Source organism: Lissotriton helveticus, chromosome 4_1 (genome assembly GCF_964261635.1).
Source record: "Lissotriton helveticus chromosome 4_1, aLisHel1.1, whole genome shotgun sequence".
In the NCBI taxonomy this organism is placed as follows: domain Eukaryota; kingdom Metazoa; phylum Chordata; class Amphibia; order Caudata; family Salamandridae; genus Lissotriton; species Lissotriton helveticus.
In genome coordinates this window covers 2,026,469,679-2,026,490,555 of record NC_136063.1, presented here as the reverse complement: position 1 = coordinate 2,026,490,555, position 20,877 = coordinate 2,026,469,679, and the positions used below count along the sequence as shown (strand labels likewise).

The 20,877-nt window shown below is 44.6% G+C and overlaps 1 protein-coding gene across 1 annotated transcript in view; it reads right to left on the bottom strand.

Moving 5' to 3' along the window:
• Window positions 1-20,877, bottom strand: part of PASD1 (PAS domain containing repressor 1) — a 477,069-nt gene that overhangs the window by 109,174 nt on the left and 347,018 nt on the right. Inside the window, exon 9 of the mRNA XM_078685964.1 lies at window positions 20,280-20,362. Coding sequence (XP_078542090.1) covers window positions 20,280-20,362 — 83 coding nt within the window. The remainder of the gene's footprint in view (window positions 1-20,279; window positions 20,363-20,877) is intronic.

The following is a 20,877-nucleotide window of genomic DNA, read 5'->3' as shown; positions in this document are numbered from 1 at the left end:
AATCACAACATTGATTTTTTTTTAAAGATTACAAATACAAGGCATTTTACTTTTTCCATGTGTGCTGCACAAGGCAGCACACATGGATGAAGCAAAAATGAGGAGAAATTATGCATTTCTCCTTGTTTCGCCAGCTTAAGACCAGGTTTTCCCTGTTCTTGATTTTAACGCTGCCTCACTTTTACGCTGCCCTTGTAAATAGGGAGCAACATCAAAATCAGTGCCTGTTGCAGTGGAACGCCCACCGCAACACCCACTGCCCACCCTTTCACACTAAGCATAGCATGAAAGGGGGCCTTATTTACAAGGCAGCGTTAAGCCAAGTTAAGTGGCTTGACTCTGCCTTGTAAATACGGCAATACCCCCATCGCCACCACAACGTCGTAAAAAGTGACGGTGTGGTGTCTATAGGGGCTTGTACATATGCCCCTGATAATGATGAAACTATGAGTAGCACTATAAAAAAAATGATATGTTTGAGTGGAGAGGTGTGGCTCACTGGTTAGAGGCGGCAGACCTGTAAGCAGAGAACGGCCCGGGACCAGGGTTCAATTCCTGACGTGGCAGGGTCTTGGACCAGGGTCAACGGACTCGATAATTCTCGCCTCAGTGCCTACTCTAACCAGGAACACACTCGGTAACTCTGGGCATTAAGCTTGCCTCATCTCTACAACAGCCCCCCACAGACGCCGGGGATGCCTGGTTTCACCCTGGAGATACCCAGAAAGGGACGATCTCACAGGGAAAACCAGGACGGGTTCCCCAGCGGTCTACAGCGCCAGGACACTCGGGTAGAGTAACAGTGCGCTTTACAAGTATCCCACATTTACATCTGCCAGAAAGGTGCTATAGAGAGATGAGGTGCATTGTTGATGAGTGGTAGTGAGGGAAGACATGGAGAAGGAGGAAACACTCATTGTTTTGAACATTATTTGCCGGATATGGCCCGGGATATGCGGGTGGCGGTCGATTATGTAGTGTACCAGATTCCAGAAATCTTTGTCAGGTGGTGGGGGGGGGGGGGCCCGACATTTAAAAAAATTCAGCTGGGGGGGGGGGCTCAACCTTCAAAAGTTTGAAGCCCTCTGCCCTAGGGATTACCTTAGGGGTGGCTAACATGTAGAAAAGGGAAGGTTTAGGGACTGGTAAGTGGGTGAACTTACCAAGTCGACATGGCAGTACTAGACTGCACACAATCTTGGCAATGGCAGGCCTGAGACACACTTTACAAGCTGCTTCTGTGGATGGCACAATCAGTGCTGCAAGCCCACAATCAGCATTTGATCTACAGGCCCTGGGCCCACATGGTGCACTGAACTATGGTCTGATAAGTAAATCAAATAAGCCAATCATGGAGTCACTAATCCATTACAATAATTTACAATGGGGAGCACTCGCACTGTGGCACTGAATAGCAGTGGCACAGTGCCCAAAGCATCTAACCAACAAAAACATATCAAAAACAGAGGAGACAACAGCGAAAGATGGAAGGTAGACTAACGCCAATGGTACCAGGTCTAACAATGGGTCTCTCTACTGCCCTGGCACTCTTCAGCCCCCTCAGGGCCCAATATAGTTCCACAGAGTAGTAAGGATTTCATGACAGAAATTGCACTAAGACTCAGGCCAGGTGTGGAGTGCAGGAGCTCCATGGAGAGTGCTCACAATGGTGCTATGGTGATGGCCATTCCCTCTCCGACCATATTTTGCTTGCTACTCTTCACCCCCTAAGCTGATCGGTATAATAGATTCATCAGGAGAACGAACAGGAAGCAGAACTTTTCTGACAGCCCTCCTCCCCATATTTACAGTGCATGCTATTTCTTCTTCCTATACTTCACTTCACCACCCAGTTATCTCCACCATAGATGACATCAGCAATACTACTTGCACCTTCACACTACACCACCAACACTCAGTAGCATCACCTACAAAACAACATCCACTGCACGTACAAAATCTAGTCTACACAACAACCCACAATCTACACTACTGACACATTTTAACCCCACTACGTCATCTACTTCATACACCATACCTAACACTGCCAACATCCTGAAACGCATCATTCATCAGCATCACAAAATAAAATGTTCAATTTGACAAGCAAATCGCTGCTGCCTAGGTGAGTAGTAAATGCTACACTTTCCATCTATGCCCTTCTTCTGTCTCAGCCATGTCATTTCTCTATGCTAGATTTGCCAATGAGGACAATGCATAAGGCTCCGTACATCTAATGAGTCCATTCTTACTGTGAATTGTGGCTATGGATGGGCAAAGGTAATGAGATGTTACCTGATCCTAATGTTTGTAGAGGAGTATGTTTCAGAATAAAGCATTATTAAGGAGGCTTGATAAGGTATCTTCCACTTGCAGATATTGTTTACACATAGTGGAAAGGGAAATGGGGTTATTTACACCAAGGTGGGTGGGTCACCACTTGCCAAGTGAATGGAAGCTTTTGGTGTCAGTGGTGAAGGGCCCACCTGATGTATTGATAGATGCTGGCATGCCTAGCAGGGATCAATTTGCTGAGAGTGCAGCTGCTGATGTAGTGGATGCACTTTCCCATGCAGAGGGTTTTTACCTAACGCATGTGGGGTCATTTTCTAGTTTTGCCTGTCCGTGTCCACTGTAAGAAATTGTGGGTACTGGTTAAGGGGGTGGGGAGTGATGACCTACCTCAAGAAATAGCCACAATGCTTGTCAGGGAGAATCACTAATGCCACTAAATTAACTTGAGCTCAACCCACCGGTAGGTATGGAACAAAGCAGACAGGCTTAACTTAGAGGGTAGGGGTAAAGTATTTATGCAGTACCAAAACAATAATACAGTCAAGCACAATACTAGAAAAATCCCAACCAATTTAGAAAAATATATCACATTTTAATATATAAAAAGACACCAAAACCACAAAAATTCTATACAGGAGATATGAATTTCTAAAGTTTAGGGTTCAAAATAGTGTCAAAAACTGATATGCGCCAACTGCGGTCAAGTTATTGAGGTGAGACCCAGGTGCACTTTGAGGCCAACCACGATGGAAGGGAGGTCAGCTACAAAAATCATGTTCGACACAATCAGAAGTTTCTCTTCCGGACTTAGGGCCTCACTTACGAGTAGTGGCGCATAGCTGCGTGAAAGCAGCGATGCACCACTTCTCAGTGCGCCCTCCTTGCGACACCAATGATGTGTCATATTTACAATATGACGCATCATGTCGCAAGGAAGGACAGATACGTCAGTATAACTGACGTATCTGTCAGTGCAAAAAGTGGAGCATTGCTGGAGTTATGTCGGAAGCCTGATGCAACTCCAGCAAAGTTCCTTTCACATGGGGCAAGTCCCATGTGAAAGGGCCTGCATCACCCTTACACCTGCCAAGAGGCAGGCGTAAGGTTTTGACGCATTGGCATCCTAGAAGTGGTGCAGCGAAATCTCATAGATTTCGCTGCGCCACTCCTACGACCCTTTCTTGCGGGGGTACACCCACCATGCATACATTATACCTGGCGCAGCTATAATGTAGCGCAGTGATTTATGAGGTGACGCATCTACCTAGATGCATCACTTCGTAAATATGGCGCAACATGGTGCATAATTTATGCTACTGTTGCGTAACAAAAATTGATGCACCGGTGGCGCAAAAGTGACGCAGAGGCTTATAAGTAAGCCCCCCAGTATCTGAAATGGAAGTCAAAAATCCTTAATTTGGTAAGGCAGCAGCCTGTTACTGAGAATGGTCCACGTGGCTGGGTAACCATTAGACAAGGCCTAGGTGAAGCCTCTGACTCTTGGTGAGAAAGTTCTGAGCAGGAGACATTCAAATTCTATGCTCAAGTAAGGGCCCTCACAGGCCGGTGAAGATTTCTCGATTTCGACTTAGTCACTTTATTGTAGCTCTGATTTTTCTAGCGGGCAAGGCTTCAAGCTGTAGCCCCACAACTAACTTGTCTGTGAGGTCCCACTGAATTGGACTTGCTGTTGTAGAAAAGCTGAGATAGGGGGAAACCTGAGTATCCAGTCTAGCGTCAACGCACCTTCGTTGATCTGGCTTGACAGGTTTGTCTTGATCCTACGGAAGTCTTTGGAGGCAAAAGGTTTTTTAGTCCCATGTTTCTCAGCATGTTAGGAGTAGAAACATTGACACAGCCAAGAGGCCCTGAACCTGGGGAACAACACTTGGGGGTCAAGACTCACTTCAGCAGAAGCTACCAGCAGAGTATTGGGTAGGTCCAGTTGGAGATGGGTAGTTGCAGGAAATGCCAATTGTAGCTTATTGTGCCTCTGTGGCTTGAACAAGAGTTCAGCCATATGAAACTTCAAATCCACTTCTTTGGCCTAAGTACAAGAGGGAGAGCAGGGCCAGTCCTTTAGGGCTTTTTGCAGGTCTTATAGAGCGTGATGCATCTCCTTGCTTAGACCTTGCATCACCTGTGCTGCGCAATGCATCTTCGATACAGAACTACGCATTTCTCCGTCACCAGGATTAAGGTACTGTGTTCAGTGGGCCTAAGTGGGTCCGTGTAGCCGGCCCGCAATTCATCACGGTGGGCCTGCACTTGTGACTTTGTCCTGGTTCGGTGCGACCTGATACACACAATTGGCGCTTTGTGTTTTTGGTGCTATTTTCACTGAAATCTTTAAAATTGCATATCCCCGATTCTACTGGTTAGATTTTTGTTGTTTTGGTCTTGATTAATTTACAAAAATACTCTATATTTTTCAAATTGGTGTGGGATTTTCCTTGTGTAGTGTCTTCACTTCATTAGTGTTTGAAGTGCTGTATACATACTTTACACATTGCTTCTCAGTTAAGCCTGACTGCTCTGTGCCAAACTTAGCAGGGGGTCGAGCACAGGTTATTTTTGGGGTTTGCTAGTGACTTCACAATTGTGGTTGCTGCTTGAGTAGAGTTTCAACCCTCTCAACCAGCAATTCAATTACTTACACTTATGAAAAAACAAACTTTTCTAATTTCGTCTTGTGGGGTTGTAATTCTTGGTAATGCCAATGCACCTTCTACCCATGGCTAATTTATAGTATGCTAAAGCTGTTTCAGGAAATTATTTTGAACATGGGTTGCCATACTTATCTCAATGATGTGCCCAGCACACAAAAGGACCATCACAGTCATGGTGAACAGACCATCAGACATTAATTCACTGGACTTCATCGTGATCACTGGATTTAGGAATTAGTCACACAGCAAGCAAAGGGATCTGTGGCGGCCGGCACAGTTCACGGGTGAGGCGGTGGGCATGGTGTCACATGGGGGTTGTGCGGTGGGAGGAGGGTCACAAATGTGGGGGAGGGTGTGCACATAATCAAATTAAAAAAATAAAAAATAAAAGAAATACCTTGTCGCTGGGTCCCATGTCTGCTCCGCTTTTGGCCGCCATAAGTGTGGCAGGGTATGCTCAGACGTGAGTCCCTTGCTCACTTTGCCACTGGATTCAAGCAAGCCGGGCTGAAGACGGCTGTAATGCCAGAAACCGGTCCTCGGAGGCTTGTTTCCGGTCCAGGGAAGGCATGGCTTGGCAGTTCGGGCTGGACTGTTCCCATGAGGCACAGGGTCAGACTGATTTGCATATAGCCATGTCTGAACTGGGGTGGCAGAGTGGGCTAAAGAACGGTGATGGATTAAACCCAGATCCTTTGACTGGGTTTGAGTGTTTGATTGGTTCAGATGCTCCGTCCATTACCACCCCCTTTTATACCCCTGGAGGAACAGGAAGCAGGCCCCACTGCATTGTGATTGGTAAAGACCAAGGCTCCCTGACCAATCACAACGCTGCAGTGCTGATTTGTCTGAGCATCCTGGTTGGATGATCAGCCTGGGCATGTTCTCCAAACAGGCTGTAATGCAACCTGCATGGAGAACGGAGAAACTGTGCATGACTGGTTTGGGCGGCCCGAGAGGACCAAACAGTCATTACACACTTAGGAGAGGGCAAATCACTCCTCCCCTGCTTTGATAGCAGAGCTGACCCGCCCACCCACCCTCCCACAATGCAGCACACCATATCGAAGGAGCCACCACTGAAAGGGATGTCATGCCTCAAAGAAAGGCAAATTGTGTGGCTCATACCTTGCTAAATCTTTTGACAATTTTGCCCACATTGGTACAAGTGACATGGGAGCAGAGGAAGCCATTTAAATAGCCTACCCCAGGCTAAAATAGTTTATGTAAAACATGTACAATTTCACACTCTATTAGAAATGAAGCCTACGTCCTTCTATAAAAGGTGTGCCTCACTTCTGCTTTACTACATGATCCAAGCATACGGCCTCTCCGAGGACCGCTTTGCATTAGAAAGTAGCTATAAAGAAGTGTAGCATGTTTGTTAAATATGTATCCTACTCTGAGCAGGGGCATTGTACCTCAAAAGACAGAAGCACCGTGTGTGTAATCCGCCTAAACTCCCAGTGCGTTCTCGCAATAACTGCTGCTTTGGGAACAGTGACTGTGGTGTAAACATGAATTTCTGTGAAGCAATTCAGTTTCATGGCAAAGAAGGACTCCCCTTATCAATCATGTTTGAAATCCATTAATGTATTTGAGGATTTCTTTTCTGCTGCTGATAAAAACCCTTCCTCAGTCTATCAATTTAGGATACTTCAAGTATTCAGGAAAACGTGCCATCTTTGTTACTCCCTGATTACTGCAACCAGCAACTGAATGGCTACCAGAAAAAAAAACATTGTGTCATGGGTGACTCTGCCCTGATGTGCAGAATTGGTTTTATTCGACCTAGAAACACATCTTGGTTACAATCTTCAAATTATGCACCAGAAGTTGGATTATGTGCAAATTCATAATGGTGCACAAAATGCTTGTAGAGGAATTACATATATCCTATGACGTTGAGTATTTTTTTTTGTACAATAAGTCGAGTTCATCAAGGACTCACTGGCAATCATTCTTCAACAACTAACAAACATAATGAGTAAATGTTGTCAGTATTGCCAAGCTAAGAGCCATACATGAAAATGATGTGCCAGTTGTTTCCTAGTGCTGTATCCTGACAAAGCCAATAGATAAAGGTATCTATCTGACTTTCATGTCTGACTTCCAATACAATAGGAGATTGTGTTATTTTATGTTCTAATAAGCTTGTGACAGAGCTTGGTCCCATGGGCATACAAAGAGGTAACAATATTTTAATATCTGGCTTACAGTATTGCATGTATCTCAAGTTTTTTCTGAGGGTTAACTCCTTCATGCCCTGGCCCCATTTTAAACACTTTCTTCTTGAAACCGGCTAAAAAAGTTTACACCAAATCACAAAAAGCATTCTTTCTAGATACATTTTTAACTTTTTGCAAAATGTGATTTGATTACATTCAGCCATTTGCTCTATATCGGAGAACAAAATTCCTATATATGAATTAACAAGGGAAATTGCACTTTCGCCCTCCCCATCTGTTTTTTTCTTGATCCCCACTTTGTGGTATATAAATAAATAATACCGGATCTAGGTTTTACTGGACATAGCAATAACAGATAGCTCAATAAATAAGAGTCAAGACTCGAGGTAGTAGGAGTTTGCAGGTTTAATACAGCATAAAGGACAGGAACAGGACAACCTGCACAGGAATGGGATGGCAGGGCCCGGCAGCTGCCGGGGCTGGATCTGGGATGAGCGCGCTAACATTTAATAACAGTACACAAGCATATATACTAAAACAGTTGCATTACAATGAATACAGTAGGCGGAGCAGTGGGTGTGGTCAATAACAGTCGCGAAAGATAAGGGTGAAAGTGGGTGTAACAAGAGGCGTGTACATAGACATGTGATGTAAACGTAACAGAATATGTCATAAATGGGGCGGAAACATGGAGGGGGCTACCTAAGGAGCCGGGACCTCTGACCTAATGGTGCGCGCAAACTGACAATGACGTGTTACTAGGAGAAGCTGGGGGCTATGAACTCTGTGCTAGGAGTAGAGACTGAAGTCTGGAGAGTCAGGGCGACATGTACCTAAACCCTATCTAGTATCTAATGTTTAGAGGACATGTTGATATAAACTAAAAGTCAGGAGGGGAGAGGCTAACAGACTCTAAGACTGGTGCATGCATTATTCTACATGTAGTGCGTGATGAAGAATATTAAATGACCATAAATACAGTATTTCTCTTACATGGAGACGTAAAGGCTAGACGATGACGGAAACTATTGATGCGATTCAGTAGTTTAGGAATGCAGTGAAGGAGGGCTGAACTGATAACTAGAATCATAACATATTCTTGGCAGACTAGCAGGCAGAGCCAGGCCGAGCCGGGCACTGTGAGGCAGGAAGTAAGTGAAGGGTCGAGGATACAGGTGGGGGCTGTATCGCTCCTCAGCGAGGGTTCAGGAGACAGGAGCTGAATCTGGTGTCCGGGCCCTTTTGAGGCCTAGAAACGGGGACTTTACAATGAAATAACGTGCACACTGAGAAACGTGGCAACGTAGCTTTACATAGGCCTAATATTCGTAGTATTCACGAGAACTGGAAACTGGCATACTAGAGATGGACACAACTGTAATTGCGTCTTTAATCGAACATGGGGGATACACATGCATATTAATCATGCACATATAACATAAGATGGGGAACACGTAGGGGCACAGAACATGGCAAAATTTACTTTTCCACATTCCCTCCTTGTCACTACGTTTCCCTCAGGAAACATCAATATTCATGATACCATCTATCATTTCATACAGTATCATTTGCTCGTCTCGAATGTTCTTAGAACGGGATTTAGAACGGGACTTGGGACTAGGAATACAAGAGGTAGCACAAATGCCACAAATCGCAGGGCCACATTGTATACAGAGGCAGCAACTGAATATGATCGCTACTGCAATACCTAGAAAAGACAATACTTTCCATCCCCAGGCGGAAATTATATTCCAGAACCAACCGGACCATGTCCAGGTGCCTGGATCTTGGTGTAACATATGGGCAATTTTATGGAGTCTGGTTATAGCTGAATAAACAGACGGTGCGTTATTTGGAATGAAAATGCAGCAACTAGATCCGATGACTCTACATGCCCCGCCCCTATCGGCCAGTATGACGTCAAGGACGAGACGATTCTGGAGCACGAAAATTCTCATAAAGGATTGCTCTTCGGTTAAGTTACCTAGAGCAGAAGTAGTCTCAATCACTACTGCTTCAAGGGTTCTCGTTAATCTACGTATCAGTTTACTATTCACAACAGTACCTAAATAGGGGAAGACACCTTTATTGATATCTATGTATTGTTCTAGAGCAGTTTCAGTATAATCGACAATCGGGAGGTCTCTCTTGTGTCTAGTATGTACTAGGTGGGAATTCCTATGGTAGTCAGGTGGGGCTAGAAAAACTGGTGGCAGTAGGAAGGCAATGTAACAGGTTCCCTCCCAATCGAGGGGCAGACGAACATATGCGGTCTGACCACAAACAAAATAAGAATGACGTGAAGCTTTGAAAATAGATTTCCCACTGTCACTATACTTGACGATAGTAGTACAATCACTATGTCCTACATGTACGGAACCATTCTTTCGGACACATAATTCGCCTTTAACTGGTAGTACTGACATAGCAGGTAAGTCTGGAGTAGTATCAGACTGAACATTCAGGACCATGAAATTCGAAGAATAATTACCTAAATTATAAACTTCATTTTCTAGATCTAACCCTGTTCTGTGGGGAAGACCTTGCTTGTCTGGAAAACATGTACTGTTATGAAAAGACATATCTGTTGAGGATGACGTTAACGTGGACCATGCTCCACACGAACCATTATGTGAAAATGGATAAGGAAAGAGTGGCAGAACTCCCTTCGGTGTCTGGAAAGGGGGGAGTCGACCACACACCCAACAATTAGTGGCATTGCTGGTCTGGTGTGAATAATGTAACATGCGGATAAAGGAATTATTACGCATAGCAAGACGATAAGATAGTTCATGAGGAGGCAGATCACTAAACGTGTGCTCTACTGTAACATTAGAAGACTTATTTACATGTGAAACTGGAAAATACAAATAAAAAGCATAACCTGTGCAGGTAGTCATAAGGCTGAAAAACAATATGAAACTTAGAAAAACGATACATCGGATTGAGTTTTGACTAACTCTCTCACTATGGGGGTCTATTTTATACATGTCAGAAACCGGTCTAACCGTTTCACCTAGGGGAGGACTTAGACAATCAAACTGGCTGACTTATTTTAATTTTTGCTTATACTCCTGTTGCGGAGTTTTCTCTAACAGGGAGGGTTCAGTATCATTGTCTTTTGCGGGACAGTCCTTAAGAATAGTACTTTGGCAGTCTTTTAAATTCTCGGAAATGTTCTTAGAAACAGGCTTTAGTCCGTAAAATTTCTTCACATGAGACAAATGGACCCAGCCCTTCCTGCCTTCCAGCTTGACGGCAGTACGGGTGGCCAGGAGGACCTGTCGGGGTTCCTTCCAGCGAGGCTCCAGCGGACTTGAACGATCAAAATTCCGGACAAGAACCATGCATCCGGGAACGATTTCATGCGGTGCCACCTCGGTATTGTCTGGAAATGCGGCGGCAACCTGTGAACGACAAGAGTGTAGGGCAGACATCAAGGAAGCTAGGTAATCTGTCAGCATATTACTTGAAACATCGGTAATACTTCGGGGTCTAGGTGTACCCCACATATTAGGGGGGCGGCCGAATACGACCTCATACGGGGACAGACCTGATCTGGAATGTGCGACCATGCGCATGTAAAACAAAGCGACTGGCAGAGCGACTAGCCAGTCCACACCTTTCTCTTTACATATTTTAGCAATACGGATTTTCAGGGTCTGATTATGTCTCTCTACGAGACCGGCTGCTTCAGGATGGCGTACACAATGGAACTTCCACTGGTACCCTAACAACAGGGAAACATGTTTCATGAGCTCAGATGAGAATGGCTGGCCGTTATCAGAATATACGACTCTAGGGAGTCCATAACGGGGGAAGAATTCACGAACCAACTGCTTGGCAGTGGTCGCGGCTGTGTAATCTGGGACTGGATATGCTTCTGTCCATCTGGACAAAGCGCATACAACTACAAGGACATACTTGAAACCTCGACATCGCTCCATCTGAATATAATCCATCTGGAGGACTTCAAAAGGGTGGTCAGGGGGCTGGAATCCACCTTGTTCCACCGGGACACTTTTACCTGGATTAAACTGGCAACATATCATACAGGTACGGACTTTCTGCTTGGCTGCAGCTCGTAAATGCTTGTTGAACCAAATGTTCTGGATACTGTCTAACATAGCTTTTTCTCCTAAATGTGCTGGACTATGTGCGGTATTGATAATGACTTGAACCATGGAGTCGGGGAGAAACCATGTGGCTCTACCCTTCGTTACCCATCCCTGATCTGTCTGGACCCCTCCTTGTTCGGACCATTTCTTGATTTCATCGGGAGTAGCATGTAACTGGATATCTATGACATCTTGAGTAGGGTCCTTAACTGTCATGCATGTAGTCGGATCTGGAGTATGTGTCTGTGTCGGATTTACTGAAATGTCTGGAGTCTGTGCTGTAAGCTTGGCTGTGCGATCTGCTAGATCATTACCTTGAGAAATAATGTCAGTAACTTTCGTATGTGCTTTGCACTTCATGATAGCAATAGATGTCGGTAAGTGTATGGCATCTAACAGAGCCTGAATAAGGAGACCATGCTGAATCTTGGTTCCATGAGAAGTCATGAAACCTCTCTCCTGCCAGAGCACTCCAAAGTCGTGTACGACTCCAAATGCGTAGCGTGAATCTGTGTAAACATTAACTTTCAGGTTCTTAGCGTGTATGCAGGCTTGGGTCAGAGCAACTAGCTCTGCTGCTTGAGCAGACAGGGTGTCAATACGGTGTGTTTCTATAACGTCAGTGTCAGTAGTCACTGCATACGCGGCTACTAGTTCTCCTGTACTTGTTCTCATACATGAACCATCCACATAAAGTGTCAGGTCGGGATCTGGTAATGGAATATCTGTCAGATCTTGTCTTGGCTTAGTCATAATGTTAACTACTTCCACACAGTCGTGTGTGGCAGGATTCGAAGTAACTGACGGTAACAGTGTAGCAGGATTTAGAACGTTGCAGCGTCTGATTTCTATGTGTGGCTGGAACAGTGTCAATTCATAACCTGTTAAACGTGCAATTGTCAAGTGCTGAGTTTGTGTTCGGTTTAAAAGAACTTCCACGGAGTGTGGAACTTGTACTGTCAAGGAATGTCCTAATACTATGGAATCACTTTGTCTGATAGCTAGAGCTGTGGCTGCAACTGACTTGAGGCACGCAGGCAGAGCCTGGGCTACAGGATCTAATGTGCTCGAAAAATAAGCACAAGGCTTGTATTGTCCTGCTTGATCTGGTGTGAGAACAGATAATGCTGTACCTTCACGTTCTGTGACGAAAAGTGTAAAAGGGTTACTGTAGTTCGGTGTAGCTAGAACTGGAGCTTGGCATAAAGCTTTCTTTAACTCATTGAAACTAAGTGTATGTTCAGATGTCCAAGGGAGGACAGTCGATAGGGCTGCCTCCTGTGTCGTTAACTGTATCAGTGGTTTAGCTAGAAATGCATACTGAGGAATCCATTGTCTACAATAAGAAGTAAGGCCGATAAAAGCACGTACCTCCTTCTGTGTCTTGGGCTGAGGAAGACTCGCTATTAACTGGATACGGTCTGGTGTCAACTGCCTACCCCACTTGGACAGTAAGTGGCCTAAGTAGATCACTTGCTGGACACAGAATTGAAGCTTCGAAGGGGACACCTTGTGCCCCATCTCGGCAAGGAAATACAAGACTGTAAGTGATGCTCGCTCGCAAGCACGTTCAGAACGGGCTGTGATCAGTAGATCATCGACATACTGGAGCAGGGCAGTGTCAGTTGGCATGTGAATATTGTCTAGTTGTCTCTTAAGCGCTTGACTGTAAATACTAGGACTTTCTGTGAAACCTTGAGGAGCTCGTGTGAACATATAGCTCCTTCCATTTAAACAAAATCCGAAAAGAAACTGGCTGTCTGGATGAATGGGTACACTGAAAAATGCGTTCTTGAGGTCTATGACTGTGAAAAATGACGCTTCGGAATCAATGGCTGTCAGTAGGGAAGAAATATCTGGGACAACTGGGTACTGGGGAATAATACATTTATTGAGTTCTCGAAGGTCAATCACTAATCGATATACTGGGGGTGCATTTGGATCAGTACGTTTCATGACTGGAATGATCGGAGAATTACATACATTGGAGTCAGTTTCTACAACTACTCCTTGAGCCATGAGCTCGTCAATAATTTTGGATAAGGCTGCTACAGCCTCAGGTGGTAGTCTGTACTGTCTGATTCGTGGTAACACTACACCTGGTTTGAGAGTCACACGATGGGGTGTGATTTGCATGAAACCCACATCAGTTGGACCTTGTGCCCATAGATGCTGCGGGACATTAGACAATCTCGGATCAAAATCTCGTAATACATAGTGACCCTTGAAGTCACGTAAAAACAATCGTATTCCCTCTGGGGAGCAGCAAATAACTGCACCTAATTCTTTCAGTGTTTTAATGCCTAACAGATTTTCTGGACATGACTTCGTAAGTAACAGATCAGTAGTGCGGGACAATGGACCTACTTCTAGAGTAACTGGCTTAGATATCTCGTTTACAATAGGCTTTCCTGAAAATCCAAGGGAAACATTTCTAGAGCCTGAGAGCGGAGCCCCTGGAACTTCGGCGTGACTGATGGTCGTCCTACTTGCCCCTGTATCAATCAGAAACTTTCTGTCTTTCCCTAGTACCTGACTATGAACATAGGGACCTTCTTGATCTACAGGTATCTCGATGAGAGGCAAGCCTACCTCCCTCTCTAGGCTGTTTCATGAATATGGCTGATACTCTGGATACTCGGACTGTGCATACTGGTACATCTGCTGTGTAACATGCTGTGTTGCAGCAATAGGCTGCGGTGCTGGAACTGTCTGTTGTGCATTCTGTGACTGAGAAATCTGTGAAACTTGTTCTTGTCTAGACGGACGTGGTCTTTCTTTAGTCTTACCAGTAGCTATATTGTGTTTCAGAACTGCACACTCGTTTATAAAATGACCTGGCTGTTTACAATAATTGCATGTCCCTTTAACGGGAGCTGCAGAATGACTGGCTTGATTCGTACCCCTCTTCTGACTGTCTTGAGGAACAGATTGTGCAACTAGTACTTTCATTTTCGTGTCTTTCATACGTTTTCTTTCATGATCTTGCTCTTCTCTGATTCTATTCTGGTGGTACTGGAGCATCTGTAACATCTGGGACGGGGTACTAGCTTGCCATGTACTTTCGACTTTCAAAACTCGATTCTTAACTTGTGGACTAGAATTCTCGACTAGTTTAGTAACAAAAAGATGAGGGTATGACTCACTACTTGTCTTGAGGCCACTGTTTATGATAAAACATTTCTCAAATCTAGAATAAAAATCACTAGTGTCTTCGTCTTGTTTCTGTTTACAGGCTGAGATTGCATCCCAGTCTTCCTTTTTAGTGGCTAATAATCTGGGCAAAACTTGTATTAACAGTTCTGGTAATTCTTTACATTTCTCTCCAAGACCGGTACCTGGTACTCGTATCTTATCTTCAGCTTCTAGAACTGCCCAATCGATCTTTTTCTCTCCCACCTCCCAATCTTTTTCCTTGAGTTTCTCGTATACCCCTGCGGGCAACAGGACTTTTAACATTTTAATAATATCTGGATACGTGTATTCTCCCATACGGAGCATGTCTTTTAATTCTCGGTGGAACCCTGCTGGATCTTTGTCGTGACAGGGAATTAATTTCTTCATCTCTAAGAGTTCCATCTTTGTAATCGGGGTGTAAACAAACACTCGTTGCATTTCACCATCTGTTGTCCTGACTGGGTGTACTTCTCGTAACGGGTTCTGTCTATCTATGTAAAACGGTTTACTTTCTGGAGGTGAGACATGAACAAAATGCGGGTTCAGAAACGTTCTATATTTGTGGCGCTGTTCTAGAATGATACTAATTAAATCGGTACCTAAACCTTTCCATCTATACTGGAGTAACTCGTTCAGGACATCGTGTAACGGACCTGGATCAGAATGTTGACCCTCATACAGAGTAATGAGGTGCTGGATCATATACATACCCACCAGTCGTTGCTCGGCTGGGGGCAGTTTCAGAAACATTTGTGCCACTATTTCATCTGGAAAAGTGGTAGAATCAGTAATCCATCGGACTGCTGATCGGGCTAGTTCTTGTTCATGCATAGTACTTAACTCACTATAACCGATTCGTGATTTCAGAATGTGATCGGTAGCTTGAAATACTTGTTCTAGAGAACCTTGTTCTGGTGCTGGGTAATGAAAAGTTTTCTTGTAGTCTAGACGTGAATGTCGGTCGGAAAGTCTCGATTTTCCTACATACGCTATTCTGGCGGGATTCTCGTCCTCTACCTCTTCTGTAGAAGAGTCATTTTCTTTCTCGCTTACTTGTGCTGCTTTACGTTGTTCATGTAACTTTATTATTTCCTTACGAATTCTCTTGTACATACTCTCTATACTACTGATAGTTCTGTGTTTACCCTCGGCTATATTATCACTCCACCTTGTCAGGATTCTCATTTCAGCCGGATCTTTGGTCGGATAATCTTGTTCCCTTATTAAACAATTAATCAGAAACTTTAATAGCATGAGCTGGATCTCAGCTTTCCTTTGAGACATGGCTTCACCAATACTTTCTGGATCATCCCCTGTACGGATGAAACGATATATTCTGTCTAGATCTTCTTTCATATTCGGTAGGGTATCCAAATACCCGGTCACCCGTCTTACACGGATGGAATATATAACTGTACTATCATCACCTGCGACTGGATCATAGCGGCATTCAGTAAGAGCTCGTCGGATATCTGCAACGGACTTATATTTGGGCGTACGCTGTAACGCACATTCATGTAACTCGACTAACGTTAAACGTTGGTGTGGTGGCGGGGTACCAGGAGGACCTCCTCCTGCGGCCCCTATACTGGAATCGTCGACTGATACTCTTCGTGCTGACAGAGTGGCGGGAAGTTGTAATGTAGGCTGGACCGGGGGTACCGTAGCAGGTACTCCGGTGTCTGGAGGAGCAGGAATGGCATGATTTACAGGGACTGGCGGAACAGGATTTGCATATTCTGGAACCGTGTCGTCCAAATAGGACGAAATAAAAATATCAGCTGCGGTCGGTTTGTGACGTAGCTTGGTCGGAACTAATGGTGGCGGAAAATTACTGGATGCCTCCGGGGTTGCTTTTGGCAAGCCCTCGGCAAGAAGAGGATACATACCCTTAATAAGGGCATGCCTCTGTCTATCTGACTGTTCGGTTTTGACTCGTTCACCTATCTCGATTAATTCCCTTTCTTGGGTTCGTTCTAAGGATTCTTTACTTAATTCTGACTTTCTGATTTCTTTTTCGGTTCGTTTATGAGATTCTTTGCGCCATAACTCGATGGCATCTTTCTGTGACTGTCTGGCTTCCTTTTTCCATAATGCTTCTTCTACTCGCATGATGCACTCGGCATCCCACGTACCTGATACGGGCCATCTATACTTTTCCTCTAACTGTTTGGTATACTCTACCCATAAATCTAGATATAATATGGCACTTATGCCATGCTTCTGATACATAAAATGACCTGGACTGTCCCTAGGCGGGACAGGAACTGCTGCTTCTAGCAGACCTTTTCTGGTTTTTAACTGACGTAGTTTAGAAAATAAGGGCATGACTGAACTGTAACCTAGACACAATACTTAATTACAATACACAATGAACACGATAATTACTCCACATTCATACCACGACATTAAAATACATGAAGAACATTTAAAAATAACAGTTCGAACAGAATACATGAATTTTCTCGAGAACAGAACTGACTAGAACAGAAACTAGATGCACTGCTAAAACAGTACGAAACTCACCGGTCTCATAAAGAGACACGTCAGGACCCGCATCCACCGAAGTGGACACTTCGTTTTGGGATCTGTGTACCACCAAACCCCACGGACCAGAGACGATTAGATTGACCCTGTCTAGATACTACCCCAGCAACGGTACTCACCGGGCAGCAAGAACGGAAGGCCTCGGACTGGACTGGACTGCTTCGACGCCGGACGGACGAACTTCGGACTTCTGTTACGGGTGGGCCTCCGGATACCTCGGACCTTGGACTCTGGGCTTGGGCTCTGGTCGGGACTCGCCGCGTTCCTCCACCGCCTCGTCTGGATGCTGGACCGCAACCTCCGTCTCCTCCGTGGGCCTGAGGGATACTTGAAGCAGAAATATCTGCCGGTGCGCAGAAGAGTTCCGTCACGGCTGCAGAGGGTCAGGGGGCATACGTGGCTTCACCGGCGCGTGGGGAAAGGGCAAGTCCCTGTTCGGGCGCCATTATGTGGTATATAAATAAATAATACCGGATCTAGGTTTTACTGGACATAGCAATAACAGATAGCTCAATAAATAAGAGTCAAGATTCGAGGTAGTAGGAGTTTGCAGGTTTAATACAGCATAAAGGACAGGAACAGGACAACCTGCACAGGAATGGGATGGCAGGGCCCGGCAGCTGCCGGGGCTGGATCTGGGATGAGCGCGCTAACATTTAATAACAGTACACAAGCATATATACTAAAACAGTTGCATTACAATGAATACAGTAGGCGGAGCAGTGGGTGTGGTCAATAACAGTCGCGAAAGATAAGGGTGAAAGTGGGTGTAACAAGAGGCGTGTACATAGACATGTGATGTAAACGTAACAGAATATGTCATAAATGGGGCGGAAACATGGAGGGGGCTACCTAAGGAGCCGGGACCTCTGACCTAATGGTGCGCGCAAACTGACAATGACGTGTTACTAGGAGAAGCTGGGGGCTATGAACTCTGTGCTAGGAGTAGAGACTGAAGTCTGGAGAGTCAGGGCGACATGTACCTAAACCCTATCTAGTATCTAATGTTTAGAGGACATGTTGATATAAACTAAAAGTCAGGAGGGGAGAGGCTAACAGACTCTAAGACTGGTGCATGCATTATTCTACATGTAGTGCGTGATGAAGAATATTAAATGACCATAAATACAGTATTTCTCTTACATGGAGACGTAAAGGCTAGACGATGACGGAAACTATTGATGCGATTCAGTAGTTTAGGAATGCAGTGAAGGAGGGCTGAACTGATAACTAGAATCATAACATATTCTTGGCAGACTAGCAGGCAGAGCCAGGCCGAGCCGGGCACTGTGAGGCAGGAAGTAAGTGAAGGGTCGAGGATACAGGTGGGGGCTGTATCGCTCCTCAGCGAGGGTTCAGGAGACAGGAGCTGAATCTGGTGTCCGGGCCCTTTTGAGGCCTAGAAACGGGGACTTTACAATGAAATAACGTGCACACTGAGAAACGTGGCAACGTAGCTTTACATAGGCCTAATATTCGTAGTATTCACGAGAACTGGAAACTGGCATACTAGAGATGGACACAACTGTAATTGCGTCTTTAATCGAACATGGGGGATACACATGCATATTAATCATGCACATATAACATAAGATGGGGAACACGTAGGGGCACAGAACATGGCAAAATTTACTTTTCCACAACTTGACGAATCAGCAGACCACTTTCAATGATGACACCAAAGTTGATGAATTTGTTTTTTTGGAATCTTTCATTTCTGAATAATCAAACAGCACCAAAGTTATTAGCAAAACAAAGAGCGCACCTTTTCTTTGGAAACTCTAACCCAACTATAAACATACAGTGGAGACTGTCACTCTGTAACATCCATCTATCCATTGGTGAATACTTTGAACAAGCATTTCTGTATCCACATTTCAGTCCTGGTTAGGTGTGTACATCGCACCTGTTGTGCTTTCCAGTATGAGTGTCTGGTGGTCAAGTTCGGTGAGTGGCTATCATGAGATGGAGGTATAATGGCTGTTATCATATGTGAGCGTGGACTATTATGAACAAAGTATCACTGTGAGTCATAGCAATGACGGTAGTTAAAGTTTGTAGATTTATATAGTGTGTCTTATCACCTGTGAGGGTATGCAGGCGTTGTCCATGGGCACGGGGAGATTAAGTGATTTGCCCAGAATCACAGGATGTTGTGCCAATGCCGAATCTCGGACCCGGATGCCCGACTCCCGAGTCAACAGCTCTGGCCACTGCACCACATCCTGTTGAAGATGGAAGAAAGGGCTCCCATCTTCAATAGGAATGCAAGGCTCACTTTCAACTTGACTAGGCCCCGTTGCTGAAATAATAGGCCCAGGGAGTGTGGTCATCATATTTTGGGAATTTAAGGATATAGTCAAATTGTGAGCAGGAGGTCTATATTGATCTTGTTGTGCTTGTTCTTTTCTGAGAAACTATGTTACCTCTTTGGTGTTATATTTTGGAACTAGCGTGAGAGATGCTCAAATGAGGACTCCAATGGATGGCTGGGTTTGTTTTCTGCTGTGTCACTGGAAGTTGAGTCAGATGCCTTAATATTTTTTTAGTTTTCTATGGCAATAATAAGAGCCTCCTTAAGAGTAACCACTTAAATCCATTATTTTCCTGGGCACCTTGTAATTCTCGGTTGGGAAAATAATGGAGATTACATGCTTTTGAGAGTAAGCTCGAAGAATTGGTGTTTCCATGTCAACTTCCACATTTTTCCGAGAGCTTCACACTGAGATTTCGTCTGACTTGACCAGTCAAAATTCCCCATAGCTCCTGTTAATGGGCTATCAGAATTTATGAGCTACCTGTAGTGAGGGCCCAAGTGCCAACAGACCCGAGCCTAGTAGTATTGTCAACTATGCACATGGCTTCCCCCAAGCACTGGGATGTATAGCGGGCATGGGCCTGGTTCTGTACTGCTTTGCATACAGCCTCAAAACCAGTAGTGCCAAACACAAGTGTCTGAGATGTGGTGAAGATGTAGGCTGGGGTGAGAAGGTTTAGTTATTTAATTCTTGCAAGAAATATTGTTGTCATTGTGGATGCTGGTCGAGGATCTACTAATTGGCACGCTAAGGTGTTTTTGAGTGGAGACTGTCACCTCTGAGAAACTCGGGTACCACACTAAATAAAGACAGATGGATCTCTTAGAGCTTATATATATAGCATTACAAAGTATGTAACATTTAGTGAGACAGTAAACAAAGTCGTCAACCACCATTTTGTTTCAACTCATCTCATAAGCGTCTGATGATCAGCGCTCAAGGAACACATTCATCCAGCCCGTTTACCTGTGATCCAAGAACAAGAACTTCCACTCCAGGCTGTGTCTTGAGGTGAATTCTTCACAGGGCTCCTCCACATTGCACAACTCCTGCAGAACAAGAAGAAGGCTTGACATCTGATCCACTTGGCACAGATATGCTTTTGAGATATTAGCACAAATCAACATGATCAACCCAAAGAGAAATGCCCGTTTATTGGGTTGCAGTAAATGCACCATAGCTTTTGTCTGTCTTCAGCATAGGGTGTGGTAACATGTCATTTTTCTCGGAAATGCTAATTAAGAACGTGCTTAAAAATCCATCAACATGATGACATATTTTAACACAAGCCTATTCAAATTATCTCAGGGCATGTGCTACCAGAAGCCATTTTTAGACAGCTGCCTAGGATGCCACAAACATAGAGGTGCCAGATTGCTGCTACAAATATGGATCATGGTTGCTCTATATCGGAGAACAAAATGGTTGCACTGCTGATTGTGGTAAATGGCAAGACGTCACCATTTAAAATTCATGTACTGGCCTGAGCAAATGTATCATGCAATATGTTCATCGAAAAACCGTTCTAAAACCTACTATTGGATACACTTAGACCCTCTCTACG